The sequence below is a fragment of the Phalacrocorax carbo genome, chromosome 13 (genome assembly GCF_963921805.1).
Source record: "Phalacrocorax carbo chromosome 13, bPhaCar2.1, whole genome shotgun sequence".
Classification (NCBI taxonomy): domain Eukaryota; kingdom Metazoa; phylum Chordata; class Aves; order Suliformes; family Phalacrocoracidae; genus Phalacrocorax; species Phalacrocorax carbo.
Genome location: NC_087525.1, coordinates 13525929 through 13545949, shown reverse-complemented (window position 1 = coordinate 13545949; position 20021 = coordinate 13525929). Strand labels below are relative to the sequence as shown.

At 41.8% G+C, this 20021-nt stretch overlaps 1 protein-coding gene across 3 annotated transcripts in view; it reads left to right on the top strand.

Moving 5' to 3' along the window:
• Window positions 1-18327, top strand: part of TSPAN14 (tetraspanin 14) — a 48554-nt gene extending 30227 nt beyond the window's left edge. For 2 of the 3 annotated variants that reach the window (XM_064464855.1, XM_064464854.1), the window contains 6 exons: window positions 23-169; window positions 1022-1192; window positions 3785-3910; window positions 5512-5556; window positions 5956-6075; window positions 7917-18327. In XM_064464855.1, the coding sequence (XP_064320925.1) occupies window positions 23-169; window positions 1022-1192; window positions 3785-3910; window positions 5512-5556; window positions 5956-6075; window positions 7917-7988 (681 nt within the window). In that variant the 3' untranslated portion in view covers window positions 7989-18327. The remainder of the gene's footprint in view (window positions 1-22; window positions 170-1021; window positions 1193-3784; window positions 3911-5511; window positions 5557-5955; window positions 6076-7916) is intronic. The other variant, XR_010375099.1, reaches the window with a different exon arrangement.
• Window positions 18328-20021: the final 1694 nt, after the last annotated feature.

Sequence of the window (20021 nt, the reverse complement as noted above, 5' to 3'; positions counted from 1 at the left end):
TTATCATGTTTTTCTCTTTCAGGGTGTATTGTCTGATCTGACGAAGGTGACTGGTCTTCATGGTCTGGACCCAGTGGTGCTTGTCTTAATGGTGGGAATAGTGATGTTTACTTTGGGATTTGCTGGTTGTGTGGGAGCACTGAGAGAAAACATCTGCCTTCTGAAGTTCGTAAGTGACATCATCATCATGAGTGGATTATTATGCGTGTGAAAGCTGGGAATGATGGGTGAAGAACTAGTAGCAAACCCAGATAATAAATTGATAGAATTTGGTTTGGCACAATGTATGTGGTAAACTTACTCCCCTGATGAGCTGCTGAGTAATGGTACTAAAAGCTGTGTAGGTTCAAACATACACTTTCTGGAAAATGTCTTCCTTTTTCATTCATTGTGCTATACAGTGGTGGTGGTGTAGTATGTATACCAGAGTGTATTCATATATCACAAAATATGGTGTTTTGGAACATATTTAGTCAGTTAAGAATTACTGAGAATTACTGAGAGGAGATGTCATAGTGGCTTGGGAGAACAAAAGCCCTTAAACTTAATGTCTTCTAAACGTTTCGTGGGCAAAACTTGGGGACTTTGATGTGAAATCTCTTAAATGGTTGTTTTTATACTGAGGCTGCTTCCTTGCTTTAGATCTGAGAACAGTTAAGCTGAACAAAAGAACTATTAACAAAAAAAACTATAAAACTGGAAGCAATCCAAGAAAGTAACATCAAGACTACTTTAGCCCTGTGTTTTGCAGATTCTCATTTATTAATACTTTCACTGCTGTGTACAGTGACTCTGGTATGGTGCTTATTTTACTGTTGAACTCAGCTGACCAAAACAAAAAGATAACTCTGTCTCTTGGGGGTTTCTTTACATTGTATTCTCATTTAACAGGCTGTGTTCTCACAGTGTCTGTATTGAGTGAGAATTTTAACCAAATTCTGTGTCTGTTTCTGGTGGAGTTGGAGTAGGGATGCATTCAAAATGAATGGATATTTTCTAATTTAGGATTCTTTTTTTACAGTTCTGTGGAGCAATTGTCTTTATATTCCTGCTGGAGATGGCAGTGGCAGTTCTGGCTTTCCTGTTCCAGGACTGGGTGAGGGACAGGGTGAAGGAATTCTTTGAGAATAACATTAAATCCTACCGAGATGATATTGACCTCCAGAACCTCATTGATTCACTACAGAAAATTGTGAGTTCATATCCTGTCACTTCTTTAATGTGCTCTAGGAGAATATGTAGATGTGGACTTTTCCTTTTTGTTACAGGTTTATCGTATTCTGTAGCTAATAGTGCTATGTTACAGATGTGCTGTATTGTACTTCCTGCATGGAAAGCAGGCAGGCAAGATATTCTGAGATAGTGCTGTTCTAACTGTGAATGTGGAAGCTCTGCCAAGCATCCTCTACTTTTTGACCTTCTTGACTTGCTCCCCTGTTCTTATCAGTGTTGCACCAGTTAAGTGACAAGTGAGCAACCAAACAACTTATTATCCTAAAAAAATTGTGCAATGGAACTTGTAGCCTGCACTCTTCTTTTAGGAGGCACTGCAGTCTTGCACAGGGCCTTTCTCTTCTGAGACACACCTCATCTTGAAGCAAAAGAGGATTATTGTTAACTGGGAAAGGCTAGTCTTTAGTCAGGCAGTTGCCAAGGAAGTTGGAAACAATTTTACGCTCCTGTGGTCCTGGAATGTTCAGTTACCATAAGACAGTGGTGCACCCAGGATATGACAAGGTCTGTGCTAGTAATCATGCTCAGGAAACAACCAGTGAGGGTGAGTCTTCTGATTTTTGATTATTTGTGTATGGTTAAAAAGATAAATATGGAGAGAAACAGAGTACATGTGTGAGTGCTTCATGAAGCGGTAAAATGGCTGTCTCCTTTATATGGTATTCCCCTTACGAAAGATGGTTGGTTTTGTCTGTCTTCCATCTTCTAGAAGATCATGTTTACTGTGCTCACAGCTCAGTTTGATAGCAAAGCATGTTTTAGAGTGGATACTGGTTTGGTCAGCTGTATGTTACCAGCAGCTTGCCTATCCTGTTCACTCTTGTGTGCATTGATATGGAAGCATCCTCTAAGCTGCCTGGATGGATTTCAGTGCTGCTTTGCTTTAGCTTTTGCTGTTAAGGGCACCTTTCTGTAAGGTGGGGTTCCTCCTGGCCATGAGCAACACCAGTAATTGTCTCAGTGTTGTCCACTCTGTTGCTTTTTCTGTTATCTAGTTTCAGTGCAGTCAGCCAGGCTAATAAGCTAAGCTGATTTGCAGCTGAAAGCCAGTTGAATACTTTTTAATGAAAATGAAAGGCTGAGCTTACTAAAAGGAGTTCACTAGCCAATAAACCTGAAAAAGGAAAGACCAGAAAAAAATCTCTGAACTGGCCTGTCATTGATCCATACCTGAAAGTACTGGGAAAGGAGGGGAAGCATGCAGTGTGCATGAGCAAGTGGAGTTCTGCAAGGATTGAAAAAGGTGCAGCCATGTGTTCAAATGCCTCTCTGAAGCCCATCTTCTAAGAAGCCATGCTCCTTAGACTGACTTGTTCTGTTCTCAGTGTGTGCCTTGGGACGCAGAGATCTTTTTGTAGGCAGCTCCTTGCTCTGGCTAATTATATTGCTTTCAGGCCTGTAAGCGGGCTCATGCTCCGCACCTTACTAAGGTAGATTAGCACGTTTAGCGGTTGCCTGGCTTTTTACAAAGGCAAAGAAAGACAAAATGCAACTTTTTTTTTCATGGTAAATGTATTAGTGACTTAATCTTTTCATGGTGCTTTTCCTATTCTGACCATTCTGTTCAGCTCTTAGTCATGTTTCCTGTGAAAACTCTGTAAACAATTCTCTGTTCACATCCGCATCTGTCACAACTTGATAACTTCTGAATCCATTTACTGACTTCAAGTTCTGGTGGTCTTGCAGACAGTTAGGTTAATACCAGTTTTATGAAGATGGGCAGTGGGCAGAGAAGAGAGATGTTACATGTGCTAGAGGTATCCCAAGAGGATGGAACTTCATGAGGTACCAGGAAAATCTATGTAATGTTATAACATACTTGAAAAAGTACTCAAATTAGAGATTTGTGCCTTTAAATATCAAGGCCTGTATACTGCAAAGGTAACTTAAGAAACTAGCTTTCATTAGTTTCAGGAATTGAACATTCCTTGAAATGCTGGGATTTCCCCAACCTGCAATTGTGGTAATTACATTACACTGTTTAGGTCAAGAAACTTAGGTGAAATACTTCTGGAGCTGACTAACCTCTGAGCTAGTGAGACTTTATCAGTTAATTCATTTGGATATGGAAACCTTCTAGTTTAAAAGAAAGGAAGCATATTCACAAATGTTTGGATCCACTTTTTGCAGTAAACAGGGAGGGAAAAAAACTTGTTTCATGAAGATTTTAAGGATAAAGCCACAAATTTAAAGACATGTTTCCCATAGTTTTTCTGGTTTTGGTTGACTTGGAAATAACGGGGTACAAAGCTTTTGTATAAACTTATTTTGTACCATTTATGGATGTACACTGCTTGCATCTAGCTATTAAATGTAAACTGATAATTTTTGATTTTGCTTGTCACGATGACACCTGTTTCCAGGAGCAGTATGCCAAATGTATTGCTTTGATCTCAGAGCCACAGTATTGATTACTCATTTTTTTACTGTGATGTTGCCATTGATTCTGCACAGGCTTAGAGAAAGTGAAGATGAACAAATATCATTCCAGAGTTCGTTCAGTTGTCTCAGGAACACCCCTAAATGTGAAGTGTTTGTTTATCTGTTGCAGAACCATTGCTGTGGTGCCCAAGGTCCAGATGACTGGGACTTTAACATATACTTTAACTGTAGCAGTGAAAGCAAAAGTCGTGAGAAGTGCGGAGTTCCTTTTTCCTGTTGTATACCTGATCCAGCCGTAAGTTGTTTCCTGGCTTTGTATTGCTCTGATGTTGTTGGAGAGTTATGAAAGGAAGTACTTCCTGAATACAGTGTGGTGACTAGGGCTCTAAAAGGTCTTTTAAATGATCAAAAATTACTCTTGCGCAGACAAACTTCTTTGTTTCTGTTCCATCCTTTTAGAGTCCAAATGTGGCGACCTGTCATACAGCTGAAAACTTACTGTCACCAGGAATTCAAGCTATTTTTGTATGGCTTGAGTCTGCAAGTATTGGTGACTGATATTTTTTGTTCCCAATGTGTTTCCTTGAATTCCTGGCCTCTGTTATCTAGCTTGTAAGGACCTGAGAGCACTGTCAAAGCAGCATGTTTGCCCCCATTAGAATTAATGTTATACCACCCCTCTGCCAGACAAGTAGGAGTAACCCCACTTGCTGATTGTTTATCAGCAACCAGTAAAGTGCTCATGCACAAACTCAGTTTAAAGTGTTTGAGTCAATTCTATGGTTTTTTGGCAATATTTAGGTGCTTCTTGGTTAGATCTGTTTACTAAACTGTAGGAATCTGACCTTTTTGGTGGAAGCCAAAATGTGGACGTAGGAACTAACACATCATGCTTCATAATATTAGTGGGAATAGCTACAGCTCAAAGTCAGTACAGCAGTCCTTCTGCAGAGCAGAAAGTTATACTAAGGCTTTTATTGTCTTGGAAATCAGCCAAGGAAAGACTGTCAGGGGAATATTCCATGTTCAGATTCCCCAGTAATTTTCTACTTTAATTTGGAGCAGTACTATTCTACTGCAACTTTTTCTGTTGCTGGTGCTGTATTTAAGGAGACATAGGTATGTTTAAATCTTCCTAATATGAGGTTCTACTCCTAGTATCTCAATATAACTTGCTATGCATTGTGTAAATTATGCTATAACTGTTCAATAAGTGTGTTTTCTTAAGTCTCATACAGGAAAAAAACAAACACAAAATGTCTCCAAAGGAATGTCTTTGCACCTTTGGAGATAAATACTGTCATTGAGTCATGTGGGGTGGTGATCTGGAAGGTGTTTATGGTCTTCCTGCTTGGGATCTGCAACTGGAGTGTTTTGTCTTGGAGCGAGTTGTGTGAGACACTGAATTATTGACTGAGGGGGCTCAAGTAGCTTGCAGCTGTTACTACTTTTAACTGATTTGTGTAGCAAGTTGTATACAACTTGCTACAATGGAGTTGCAAGGCATGTTTCTTCACTGTAGGTGTAAACAAATTGGCCTGGTACCTTTATTGTTATCTCACTGTTGGTGTAATATGAAATAGGTAACATGAAACTGATCTTGGAAATGCCAGCATACAGGTGAGGCATCGACAGTACAGTTGCTGTGCTTCATGTTAAAAAGTCCTTGCTAGTTGAAAGGCAAGCAATAGAATAAGCTGGGATTTCTGGTGGAGGATGTTTTCCTGTTAGTATGCACCTCTGCTTTGTCATGACTTTCCTTGTGTTCTGCTAGTGCTTTGCTCATTTTTACTAAAAATGCATCTTAGAACAGTTGGCTCTGACATTCCTGACTTGTTTGTGAACAGAAGTGAGTAGACTTCAACTGATACATTTTAAATCTCTCTTGATTTGCAGCAAAAAGTTGTGAATACACAGTGTGGCTATGACATCAGAAAGAAGGTAATGTGCTGGGATCTTGCTGTCTGTTGCATTCTCTGCCTGCATAGGCAAAACTATAAAAATGGTGGAATTGCTGATAGATGTCAGTTTAGAATTAATCTGCTAATTGACTGTGCTACATCATAGTATAAGTAGAACATGGTAGAGGTTTTACTTTGTTTAAAGTAAACTTGCACTGTGGGAGGGTGGAGAAGAGTAATGGAACAGGTAAAAGGAAAGGTGTGTTTCAAAAAGGAGCAGGATTTGCATTTCAAATGTGCATTTCAATTATGAGTTCCGGAGTCTGGTTAAAAACATTACTGTATAAGTGACAAATCATTAGTTTAGCTATATCATGTGAATGATCTTATAATAAACTTGAGCAGAAAAGTAATACTCTTGTTCTTCCTCTCTGTTCAGAGCAAGGGCCAATGGGAAGATCAGATTTTTGTCAAAGGATGTATCGTTGCTCTTGAAGCTTGGTTACCCCGAAATATCTACATTGTTGCAGGTGTCTTCATAGCAATCTCACTGCTCCAGGTCAGTTGCTTTTGTTATGCTACTCTGAAAAATGTTTAAAGTTTACAGATACATGTCTGCTGAATGTAAAAGTAGTTATGGAGAGAGGTACAGTAAATATTTTGACACTGGATTTTCTTATGAATATATGACACAAAAATTTAGGGGTGGGGACTTAGAATGAAAATATCTGATATCAACTAATTTAACTCTGAAATTATATTCCTCAAAGCAATGAAGGTCACTATAAAAATACTATACTATTATAATACATACAATATATGAGGATTGTGATGTCTAGTGTTACATGTTAATATAGCAATATGCTAATGTGTGATCGTTTTACATAATACTGTGATACAATAATCGTATTTCTTACACTTCAATATGGAATGAGGGAGGGAGGAGCTCTGGTCATCTACTCCAGTAAATCTGAAGTACAGCCTTCTATCACACATGTGAAATCACTGAAAAACAATTCTGTTATTTGTGCTAAGATGACCACTCAGCTGGCTGTAAGTGACAAGTAGCATACTGCTCAAAAAAAAGTTGAGAATAAAAGAGCAGGGAAATTGGTGAACAAATGTGACATTAGCAGAACCAGATGAAAGGAGTTGCTGTGACTTCTTCCTGCACCTTCTCAATCAATGCTTGGGACATCAAAGAAAAAGAACCAAAATTATTGGTAAAACATATCAGACTACTTCTTTCAAGGTGGATCCTGCTTCCATGGTGGCACTTGTTTACGCTTACCTAAACTTCTTTGCTATGGTGGTGCTTCACTTCAGTGGGAAATAAAAAACTTGAAAATACATTCTGTAGTGGATTTACCATTTGACTGAAAGTAGTTGAGCACAGAGCGCTGGCAAAGTACCTTGTCCCAGCCATGGCAGTACTGCCCTTTGCCTGGTTTTTGATGTTTTATCACCATCTAATGATAGTGCTTTCACGGCTTTGAGAGATGCTGTCCTGAGAACAAAGCCTTCATTTAGGAAGATGTTCAAGATATGACTTCTAATCTTCTGGAAGTGCAGACTGACAATAACTTGATGTTGTTCTTATGTTCTGAGTGTCTGTAAAACCACTTTCACACTTGCTTGTATTTTCAAATCGGGTCTGTCTTGTGCATTAAACTATTTCATGGTGGGACTAGTTAGATGTAACCCATCTACTTCTGAAACAAACCTTTTGGCTTTTCCAAAACTTCACCCCAGTCTTTTGTTGCTTTTCTGAGAATGTTTCTGGAAATGTGCTGAGTTATGAATTTATCTTCAATTTGTAAAGGAAAGTTCTGGGGAAATCTTAGTAAATGTTAACACTTCAAATTTAAATGTCTTGGAATAATCTGGGACTTTACTCTCTATTGTTTGTGGCAAGAATGTCATTTTAGTACTGGTAATTGTGCATTCTGTCTGTATTTGAAAAATTGATCAGAAAATTGGCTGGATTATCCAAAGTTGTGGAATAAACAAAAATGCCCAATTTGTAACTTTAGCAGTAGGTGAGTGTTATAAAACTCAGGCTTGGCTAAGTGGATTTCTTCCAGCTCTAGGGCATCTAGAAGCTTATTTTGAACGCTCCTGAAGTGTTACATGAAAGCATCTTAAGGGTTTTACTTCTTTCTAGTAACAGCCGTGCTTTGACAGATGATCCTGGCTATGAAATGGTATCTGAACCTGCACACACTTGAGGAATGCCTATCTTCATTCGCAAAAGTAGTTGCACGGACATCAGTACAGTGTAGTAGGAACACATCAGATGTGGGTTTCTGTTCTGCAATAATGACTACAGATAATAGGATCTAACTTGCAGACTGGTACTGTACAAGTGTTTCATCTCACAAATGTCTCTTTTCTTTTTAGATTTTTGGGATTTTCCTAGCAAGGACATTGATTTCTGATATTGAAGCTGTAAAGGCAGGTAATGCCTTCTGAATATAAAAGCAGACTCGTGTTGCATAAAAGTATATTTTATAATTGGTCGGACATCAAGGTTGAAGAAATGCACGAGACTGAGATACTCCTGTTGTTAAAAGCCTGATGTGGATTTTATCCTGCTCATGCTTTCTGTTAAAGCTGGTACAAAAAAAAAAAATCTCGGAACAAACACATGCAACCCCCTCTACCTTTTTTCTAATGCGACAACTTAGTGCACCAGCGTTGATCTCCGAGGAAGAAATGGAATTTCTCAAGACATTGGCAGAACAGATTTTAAAGATATTAGCAAGGAGATGTGAAACTGCTGTAACTTCTTTCCTTGAAGGATTACTGTGAAGATTGTTCTGTTTTCACTCCCAGCTGTCAATCTCAAAATGTAATCCTTCAGAAGGCATGCTGATTTCTTCAGAATCTTGAAATCAGTTTAATCTTTCCAGTAGACTCAAGCAGTCATTTTTGGCAAGATACCCAGCAAAGATAATCATCATGCTATTGGAAATTGGAGGAAGAAAGTTGTAAATTGTCTAGTTCTTTAATTGATTTTCAGTAGTGCAGAAATAGGGATATTTCTGTTTGGGAATAATGTAGGTAGGAGCAGGGACTTGTGCTCAGCATCACAGCTGCAGTAACCCATGCTGTTCTGAAAATGCAAGCCTTTTCTCAAGAGGGGAAAAATCTGACTATCTGTAGCATTGTTAGACATCTTCATTTCAGGCAAGGGGGTGTGAATCCCTCATGCTGTTTCCTGTCTGAAAAGATTGTCCTTTGCCCTTATGGGGGACTTGAACTTGCCAGATTTCAACTGGGAATACCGTGCAGCTGGGACAAACACGTCCAGAAGGTTCCTAAACCACCTGGAGGACAACTTCATGGTACAGATACTAAGGGAACCAACCAGGAAAGGTGCCTTCCTCAATCTGTTGCTTACTAACAGAGGGCTTCATGGGTGAAGTGGAGATTGGTGGCTGCCTTGGCCACAGTGACCATGAAGCAGTCAAGTTTAAAATCTGTGGGGACAGGAGGAAAGCTGCCAGCAAGACCTCAACTCTGGACATGAGGAGAGCAGACTTCAGGTTGCAGAGAGAACTGCTTAGTAAGGTCCCCTGGGAAAACTTCTGAAGGTGCTGGGTTCCATCACTGGTGGTCACTTTTTAAGTAGTACCTCCTAAAAGCACAGGAGCAGGCAACCCCAAAGTGTAGGAAGTCAAGCAGGCAAGGCAAGAGGCCAGCTTGGCTGAGCAGGGGTAGTCTAGAAATAAGGAGAAAGTATATGGCTAGTGGAAGCAAGGTCAGGTGACATGGGAGGACTACAGAGATGCTGTTTGCCACTGCAGGGAGGAAATATCTGTAGGCAAAGCTCAACTAGAGTTGAAGCTGGCCAGTACCAAGGGACAATAAGAAGGGCTTATATAAATATGTTGATGGCAAAAGGCAGGCCAGAAATAACATTGGCCTGTTGCTCGATGAGAATGGTCACCTCACAAACAGGGATGTAGACAAGGCTGAGAGAGTAATGCTTTCTTCCCTTGGTCTTCAGCACTGGTGGGCTCAGGAACCATGACTGTGGGAATAATAAACTTTTAATCAATGCTGAACTTCTACAGGGCTTGTTGCTCCAGCTAGATTCCTGTAAGTCGATGGGGCCTGATGGGATTCATCCAAGGGTACTTAAAGAGCTGGCTAATGTCATAGTGAGACCTCTCTCCATGACTTTTTTTTCCAATGCTCTTGGGAATGTGGAGAGGCCCCAGTTGCCTGGAAACTGGAAAACGTTGTAGCAGTCTTGAAGAAGGTCAGTCCCGTCTTGAAAGGATGACCCTGGTAACTACAGGCCTGTCAGTGTCACTTCTATACCTGGTAAAATTATGCAGAATATTCTGGGAGTTATTGGAAAAACAGCTGAAAGACAACAGTCATTGGTCCCAGCCACCATGGGTTCACAAGGGGGGAAAGTCCTGCCTAACAAACTTTGATTTCCTTTGACAAGTTTGTGCACCTGGTTGACCAAGGGAAGCCAGTGGATGATATCTTTTAGGATTTCAGTAAAGCTTTCAATGCTGTCACTCAGTGTCCTGCTAGACAAAATGTCCACCATACACCTGGATAAACATGTAATGCAGTGGGTGAGCAATAAATTGGCTGATGGATTGGGCTCAGAAGGTTATAGTAAAAGGGTTTACATTGGGCTGGTGGCCAGTCACTAGTGGGGTTCTGCAGGGATCCATCTTGGGGCTGGTACTCTTTAATTTCTTTGTAAATGACTTGGATACAGGACTGGAAGGAATACTGCAGTTTAATGACACAAAATTGGGAGGAGCTGTTGATACTCTGGAGGGCAGAGAGGCCCTGCAGAGAGCTGGGCAATCACCAACCATATGAAGTTTAACAAGGGCAAGTGCTGGATTTTTGTACCTGGGGCATGGCAATCCTGGATGTACATCCAGACTGGGGAATGAGAGGCTGGAAAGCTGCTCTGCAGAGAGGGACCTGGGGGTTCTGGTCGATAATATCAGGACTGATGAAAAATTTTGAAATTCAGTGGTGATCCCTACTCAAATCTGTTTTTAATGAGGAAATGCACATTTAGTGAAAGTTGTTGAATTTTTAAATCTTATGTAAAGCTGTTGCATCAGCAGTTCTGCTCATATTCTCATGTGTCATCCAAATGCCAGTCACAATATGGTGAACCAGAATATCTTCACAGTAATTTTCTGCTTCAAACTGAACTATTCCTTCTTGTGGTTCAACCCCAGTCAGCAACTGAATACCACGTAGCTGCTCACTCACTCCCCCACCCCTGTGGGCTGGGGAGGGAATTGGAAGGGCCAAAGAAAGAAAACTTCTGTGTTCAAATAAGAACAGTTTTATAATTAAAATAAAACAGTAATGGCAATAATAGTAATATAATGAAAAAAAGATGTGGAACCTGGGGAGGAGTGAAAAAAGCCTGGACAACAAGTGATGCAACTGCTCACCACCCGCTCACTGACTCTGCTGGTCCCTGAGCTGCGATTGCTGCTTCCTCTGGCCAACTCCCCCCAGTTAATATACTGGGCATGATGTCATATGTGCCAGCTACAGTGAGGAAAATTAACTCTATCCCAGCTAAAACCATGACAGTATCCACCCCTTATTCCATACCATTTGTCATGCTCAGCTCCCATAATATCCAATACAACCTCAATAACCACAAGTCTCCCCTTCCCATCCTTTGATAAAATACACAGATCTCATTTATCATCCCCTTAATCTATGGACCACCCCTGTAAAATGGCTGTAGAGGGTCCACAAAATGTCCATTCAGTTCATTTAGTCTGTGACTTTGGGCTCCATCTATTGTATGAGTCTTTCAGGGCTGGAGAGATGGTGTGTGTGGTGTTGGATAGTTGCATGCTGTAGTCAGTCCTTGTTCCATCACTGCTGCACTTTGCTTGGTTCAATGAAAGTTCTTTTTTTCATTAATTTGGGAGATTCCCACTATGATACCATTGATATGGCATATAGCAACCATAGTAGTGATGACATACAACATTATATAGCAAATAACAGCATACCATTAAGTTCATTGGCTGTTTTTACCCAAAATCAAATCCCCTCCCTAGCAGCCTGTGGTTGTTGAAGAATGCCCCATTGTCATAAGAGCCAAAACCCTCACTTCAACACCAGCCACATAACCAGGAGTTGATTTGCATTATTTGCCCAGTTTTTGCCAACAGGTAATATGGAGGAGAGGATAACTTGGGCACCAATATTTTTCACTTGCTTCCCCAGGGCTTTATAGCCTTCCTTAGTTCTGCCCAGGTGTCACCTCCTCCTCTGGTGATATTCCAAAATCTTTGCCTTCTGGCCAGTCCATAAGCACTTCCAAGATTCCTGGGAGACTGGGGTTTCCTACTCAAGCCCACTGGGTGATCATCCCATTTACTCCACGTAGCATCAGTTGCATGGTGTGTAGGGGGACGTTTCCTTTGAACATCCAGCCCAGCACTGGCAGTTGGGGTGCCAGGAGCAACTGTGCCTCAGTACCAACCACTTCTGAAGCAGCTCGGACCCCTTCGTATGCTGCCAATATCTCTTTTTCAGTTGGGGTATAGCGGGCTTCGGACCCTCTGTATCCCCAACTCCAAAACCCTAGAGGTCAGCCTCAGGTCTCTCCCGGTGCTTTCTGCCAGAGGCTCCAGGTAGGGCCATTCTCCCCAGCTGCGGTGGAAAGCATGTTCTTTACATCTTGTCCTGCCCAGACTGGCCCAAGGGCTACTGCATGAACTATCTCTTGTTTAATCTGTTCAAAGGCTTGTCGTTGCTCAGGGCCCCATTTGAAATCATTCTTCTTCCGATCAGACTGTAATTTGGTAAATGCATTCTCCAAAAACCCACAACACCCAAGAACGCTTGTGTTTCCTTTTTGCTAGTTGGTGGAGACATGGCTGCTATTCTGTTGATCACATCCATTGGAATCTGACGATGTCCATCTTGCCATTTGATTCCTAAGAACTGGATCTCTTGCATGGGTCCCTTCACCTTTGTTTTATGGCAAAACCAGCCTTCAGAAGGATTTGGACTATTTTCTTCCATTTCTCAAAAACATTCTGCTGTGTTGCCCCACATGATGATGTCATCAATGTATTTTAGGTATTCTGGAGCTTCTCCCTGTTCCAGTACAGTCTGAATCAGTCCATGGCAAATGTTAGGACTGTGTTTCCACCCGTGGGGCAGTCGATTCAGGGTGTACTGGACACCCCTCCAAGTGAAAGCAAACTGTGGCCTGCACTCTGCTGCCAGAGGGATTGAGAAGAATGCATTAACCATATCAGTTGTGGCATACCACTTGGTTGCCTTTGACTCCAGTTCGTATTGAAGTTCTAGCATGTCTGGCACGGCAGCACTCAGCGGTGGAGTGCCTTCGTTCAGGCTATGATAGTCTACTGTTAGCCTCCACTCTCCATTAGACTTCTGTACTGGCCATATGGGACTGTTAAAGGGTGAGTGGATCTTACTGATGACTCCTCGGCTCTCCAGTCGACGAATGATCTCATGGATGGGAGTCAGGGAGTCTTGGTTGGTGCGATATTGCTGCCGGTGCACTGTTTTGGTGGTGATTGGCACCTGTTGTTCTTTGACCTTCAGCAACCCCACAATAAAAAGGTCCTCCGAGAGACTGGGGAAGGTAGGCAGCTGTTTAATTCTTTCCGTCTCCAAGGCAGCTACACCAAAAGCCCACTTGGACCCTTTTGGGTCCTTGAAATACCCTCTCCGGAGGTAGTCTATGCCAAGGATGCACAGAGCCTCTGGGCCAGTCACGATGGGGTGCTTTTGCCACTCATTCCCAGTTAGGCTCACTTCGGCCTCCAATACAGTTAGCTCGTGGGATCCCCCTGTCACTCCAGCAATGCTGATGGGTTCTGCCCCATATAGTTTGATGGCATTAAGGTGCACTGTGCGCCAGTGTCCACTAAGGATTTATACTCCTAAGGATTTATACTCCTGGAGGAGCAACTTTCCTGGAAGAACCCCCCAGAGTGATTGTTTTCCCTTGCAGCTCACGTACCCATGCGTTTAGGGACAAGGTAGGTTTTCCATCCCACTTCTTCATGTCCTCTCCGTGGTCACGCAGGTAAGACCATAGAGTGGCCCATGGTGTGTGTCCTTTCTCTTGAGCAGAGGGACGCTTACTCCTAATGGCCAAGATACTGGTCCATACCGGTGGGGAGTAGGACCTATCTTCTTTGAGTTGCTGGACCTCCCGGGCCAGTTTCTCCACAGCTGAGATGAGGGAAGAAGAAATATTTGCTTTGTAATCCCAGAGTTTATCAATCACCTCCGCCACTGTTGGTGCCTCGTCCCCTCTCCAGGACATCACTGCCAATGAGTTCCCATGCGTCGATGGTGCGCTCCATACAAACTTCCGCCACATGGGTTGTGTGTACTGGGCTTCATTTGGATCTTTGGATGACTGTTGATAGTCTAGGCCGCTATAAACCACCTCAAGCACGGCTAGTTCCCTCGGGTACTGGATACCTTTCTCCATGGTCATCCATTTTCCTGGGCAATATATAACATCTTCCTTGAAGGGAGACCTTTCTCTCACTCTGGACAGGAGTTGCCTCCAGAGGCTGAGGGCTTATGTTCCTTTTCCAGTTGCTTTGTCAATGCCCCCTTCCCTGGAGAGGGACCCCAGTTGTTTCGCTTCCTTCCCCTCTAATTCCAGACTGCTGGCCCCATTATCACAGCATCGGAGCAGCCAGGTGACAATGTGCTCACCTGAACAATGGCCAAAATCTTTTCCCATATCTTGCAGCTCACTCAAGGACAGGGATCAGGTGCTCTCCGTCTCATTTATGAGTTCTTCCTCTTCCTCCTTTCCTCTTGATGGCCCTGCTTTTTCATAATCTCTTTCTAAACAAGTTGATTTCTTCTTGTGTATAGGGGCGACTGATCGTGGCACGGGTTGATCCTCTGATTCAGCTGCAATGCTTTTCACCAGGGTTGGAGTAGCCGCAGCATCTATCGAGGGGGTTTGAGTGGCCACAGTGCTTGTCACTTTTCTTGTCTTTGTCTTTTTAGATCCAGAGGCCTTCTCTTCCCCTTGGGGACATGGAATAATGTTAAACAGGGCTTGGTAGGCACGGGCCGGGCCCCAGCACATTGCAGTGATTTGCATCTCTCTGGAATTGCCAGGGTGACAACATCCTCCAAATTCTGCACTTGTTCAGGGATGAAGTCCCACAACACTGGGGGTGCCCACAGTCTTAGGCGTTTGCCCATACTATCCCACATACCCTGCCACGCATAGCTATCGGGCCTTGGGGCAGATCTCTGGATGGTATTCTTAAATTGCTTATTAACCTTAGACAAAACTGAAACAGTCTGCCAAAGAAATACCAACAGATGTATCTGAGCTACCCAAGGATGTTCAAGATACTGAAAAGTTGTAATGAAGGAGGAGGCACTACAGAAGACGGTAGCTAAGGTGTGACGATCGCTCCAACACCAAAGTTGCCATCTCTACAAGCTACTGCTGGTCCTCACTGGCCCTTGGCAGCCCTTTCACAGCTAAGGTGCCATTCTGTGTTTCCTCCGTAGAAAACCTCTCAGAGGAGGAGGTATAATTGCTAATTGTCTCCATGAGGTGGTACCCGAAGTACAGTAAGGGCTTCCATGCAAGTCCCAAATAACTGATAAAGCTCAAGACCAGTGTTTTAATAACAGATCTCCCAGGCAAAACATCTCTAATCACTGCAGAGCACAGCAAACTACAAAAACCAGCACCAGTCTTTAACATGTATTTCAAAATCAGCATGGTGTAGATTGGATAAACGAATATTAAGAACAGATGAATCAATGCTGCGACCAGCAACTGTTATTATCTCAAACCCTTCGTGCCCCACACTGGGCGCCAAAAAGGACTGTTGTGGTTTAGCCCCAGTCGGCAACTCAACATCACGGAGCCACTCGCTCGTTCCCCACACCCCTGTGGGATGGGGAGAGAATTGGAAGGGCCAAAGTAAGAAAACTCATGGGTTGAGATAAGAACAGTTTAATAATTAAAACAGTAATAGCAATAATGATAATAGTAATACAGTGAAAAAGAAAATAACGAGAGAGAGAGAGAGAGTGATGAAACCTTGCGAGGAGGGAAAAAACCCAGACAACAAGTGATGCAACTGCTCACCACCTGCCAACCGATGCCACTGGTCCCAGAACCGTGATTGCTGCTTCTCCCGGCCGACTCCCCCCAGTTCATATACTGGGCATGATGTCATATGGTATGGAATATCCCTTTGGGCACTTTGGATCAGCTCTCTTGGCTGTGCCCCCTCCCCTCCTGGCTTCTTGTGCACCTGGCAGAGCATGAGGGGCTGGAAAAGTCCCTGACTACTACAAGCACTACTCCGCAACAACTAAACCATCAGCTTGTTCTCAGGCTAAGTGCAAAACACAGCCCTGTGCCAGCTACAGTGAAGAAAATTAACTCTATCCCAGCTAAAACCATGACACTGCTGAAGTCAATTTTTTATTTTTATCAGAAGAAAGCTAAACTGTCTTCTTCCTATTGTCCCGTCTTGGGGGTTCAGTAGATGGTTCTGTTATTCAGTAAGAGTTCTAGTGGTCTCTAAAAGACTTTGGCATAGTAATTTTAGCTTTAAGGTAAAAGTATGTGACTGAAAAGTTCTTGGAAGTAGCTGTAGCTGTCAGTTTTACTGTGGGCCATATAACCAACAGTTTATTGCTTCCGGAGACACCAGTTTTTTCAGAGAGAGCTGATATATCTACAGTGCCTAACATCGTGTAAATTTTAGAAAAGTATATATTTTTATAATGATGATTTACTACATGTACAAGGATTTAATACTTGTATTTCTGAAGTATGCCTTTCGTAGGAAGCCAGACTTTTAAATATCTCTCTAATGTCGTTTTTTATACTATGCATGTATTAACAAACAATTCACTTGCAAAATCTGATCAATAGTAAGAATCTTTGTCTGTAATGATTGTTCAGACACCCTTCTAGTTTTTAATCTGTGAAGCACTTCAGACAGTGCTGTACTTCTCATGTGTACTTTGGTTCAGCTTTCATAGTTCTCTTTCTGGCCAGTGATTGAGACACAACAGGAAAAGGAAGCTTGTCTAAGGGGTGACTGATTTCCTTACAGTAGCAGAGAACAGTTTGCTATTACTCATCTGAAAAACCTGAAAGTAAAATCGCTCGAAGTGCACTGTGATATTATTTTTTTTCAGATGTGATATATAACAAGGGAACAATAGCAGTAGATCACTGAGGAGAGAGCAAGAGACATTTTTCTGTTCCTTCTGTAGAGCCTTGAATTTGAGATCTGTATTACTTATTTGTTGAATCCATCAGGAACAGGCAAAAATTTGTTGCTGTCACTGCTACTTTGCAAGCAGCAAAGTAGTGCCCTGCAACCTTAGCTTTAAACTCTGGTGCTTGAAACTCTACACCACCTCATGAAACAACTTCTTCTGTTAAGGTTATGTGTAACAATCTGATGTATGTAAAAGTGGAGAAGGATGCTTTCTATTTGTAACTTTTTATTTGTAAAACATTGCATTGAAAATTGCATCTAGGCAGGACGTTTCTCTTTGACACTTTTTGATACAGAAAGCTCCTAGTGCTGGGAAATAACTTCAGCAGTTGGTGAAAATCGTCATGGTGTCAAAGATGTCTGCGGAGTTCATGCACTGAAATTAGCTGCCAAGAAGAGCCAGTGTCATGGATCAGGATTCCAGTGCCTGCAGATCTTGCCAAGTTGCCTGAAGTCATGAATACTTGGTTTCTTTTTGCAGTACTGTTTGTAGGCAAAACAGAGTTTAATTCAACTGTTGTCTTTCTACAGTTTCTTATTGGCTTTGGTCATATTAACATCAGCTTTGTATCAGTGCTCCATTTATTCGGAACTGAATTCAAGAGATCAGCCTCTTGGAGGATCTTTAATTTTGGAGTGGTTTGTGTTCATTGTGGATAAACTTCTCTGTGCTTACTCAGTATCACTGTTAAAACCTTGGGCTCTAGGCTGGTTTACCCCTAGATGTTTTGAAGTGCACCCCCATTGGTGATACACCGGACTAGTGTAATTTCAGATTTGGAATGGGAAAACTTTCTTACCATTTTCTACTTATGTTTAGCACTTTCTCTGTGGACCTGCAGTGACTTCACGGCTAAAGATTTGGCTTATGTTTTAAAAAAGCAATGGTTGCGTTTGGAACAACTCTACAAACACTACAATGGAAACAAGGTTTTGAATGAAGATCTCAGGTATGAGATCAGACTTGAATAATTAGACTGAGAGAAGGAAACTTTCAGTGTCATCACTTTTATCTCTTAGAATAGAGATGCTCAGAATTGTGCTCAGAAATGAGCACAATTTCTGTGAAGTAATGTATTTATTTGTATGTTTCATGGTGCAACTGCCCTTTTGTTGATATCAACATGCCTGCGTTTGGACAGTCTCTTTGTACCTGAAGAGGAGGATGAATACAAGCATTGGAAAAAAGAGCAGCAACCAAAGAAGCTTTGGTCACCCCCTGAAAACCTGAATACTTCTTCTCAAGGAGTCTTTAGTTTTGGTGACCCTCCTACAGTGCCACGTGGACAGACATGTGCCTCCAGTCCATTGAGGCTGGTGTGGCAGTTGTCTCCTATGTAGAATTGCTCTGGTTTTGTCTCCCGCTTCCATCCTTTCCTCTTCCTTCCCCCTGCTGCCTGTGGGTTATCATGCAACTTGAACGTTGTTTAGCCAATAGCCTATTCTGACTCTTACTATGGTTTTTTTTCCTGAAGCCTTAAATTTCATTAAATAAAATTTAATGTTTTGTACTCCTGGAGTTTGATTTGTTGCTTCTGGTCACTAGTATTTTCCTAAGTTTTAGACTGTCTACTGAAACTGCAACTTGTGGATAACTACAGAAATGGCAAAGGTCTGCTGATGTTCATGTCTATATTTTGCTGAAACTAATTCTTGATGTTTTTTTCAGCCTGGGCTGCTGAATAATAGATAACACTGATGCTTTTCTCTCCATCATTATGGAAAGCCATGACCAAGTGAAGAGCTGCAGAATGGTGTAGAGAAAGAATTAAATCTCTGGACACCCAAAAAGTTAAAACTGCTGTTTGCACTTTGAATGTTGTTACCCACAGTTATCGCTCTTGTGATTTGCACAGTCTATGGTTTGTCATGTCTGAGCAATGTTCCTGAAACTACTCTTAAGAGTGCAGAAGGGAAGTAACCTCCAGGTTTGAAGATGAGGCTTGCAGAAATAGGTTTGCATCTGCTTCTTTGACCATTCTAAGGTTTCTTTAATGCATTAAAACCTGATTTTAGTGTCAACAAGGTCGGAGAAACATTTAACCAATAGATAACAGCTGTATTAGAACAGCACAATATCTGGAATTAAGATACTGTAGGGTGTTAAGGCTGGATCGTTTCTGGTAAGAATGACTTGAATGTGGCTATTTGGTGTGTGTATATATAGAACTGATACATATACTAATGCCTGGTTTAGGCACAACCCTAGATCTTATTCTGAAGTTGAGACTGTCCGACGTTATTTCTCAGCTTGACGTTGGAAATATGTAGGATGCCTATATCACTGTGTGCTTTAAGCTGGAGGAAACTGCTTGTGGTTCAGCTCTTGTTTTTGTTTTCTCCTACTATGTGGTCAAAGCCTGCTTATGTGTTACCCACCAAGCGACTTCTCTGGGGTGGTTTTATGAGATTCCCTTTCTCAAGAGTACTCCTGAAAGTGATATTTGGTGGCAGATGCAGGGGGCTAACTAGTGTAAACAAAGCTCTTGCAGGAACAAAGTTATAATGTTTGTTCACAGGTACAAGCCAGTTATAATTGTTTGAGGAGGCCTACTGACTTTTAAATGTTCCCTTCTTTATAACCTTTTCTAAAGGTTAGTACTTTTCTATTTTTTCTCAGTAACTTTTACTGTTGGCTTAAAGTCACTGTTCCCTAGCGCTTCAGTATCTACCACTACTGGGTTTTGAATTTCATCTCTTAGGTCTTGGCAATGTGACACTGCGACATACTTGTAACCGCTGCAAAAAGTTCCCATAAGAACACATTGTGCAATAGATACTGTTCTCTTACCTTTTTTGTCAAGTGATCATTATTAAATACGAAAGGTTTCTGTAGAAGTGTCCAGAGACATTTGTTTTACTATAATTTTTCATTATCTAAAGTTAAACCCAGGTTCTCTTACTGGAGTTAATTTAATGAAGTGCCAACTGCCTCCAGATCTTCACACATGCCCCACTGAAAGCTAGTAATTTCTAACTAGCTTTCATTTGTATCTTGTCCAAGCACTGTATGGACATTGACTGCAGTTTCTTGTAAACTTTGCTTCTACTGAGTCTCATTTCAGGTTACAACAACTGCAACTCTGAAATTAGGACAAGCCCGTGACCTCAGATAGTTAGGAATATAACCTGTGACACTAACAGGTGAAAACTCAGAAGAGCTTTAAAATTGGAAATTGAAGGGGGAGTTGGTTTAAAGGTGCAG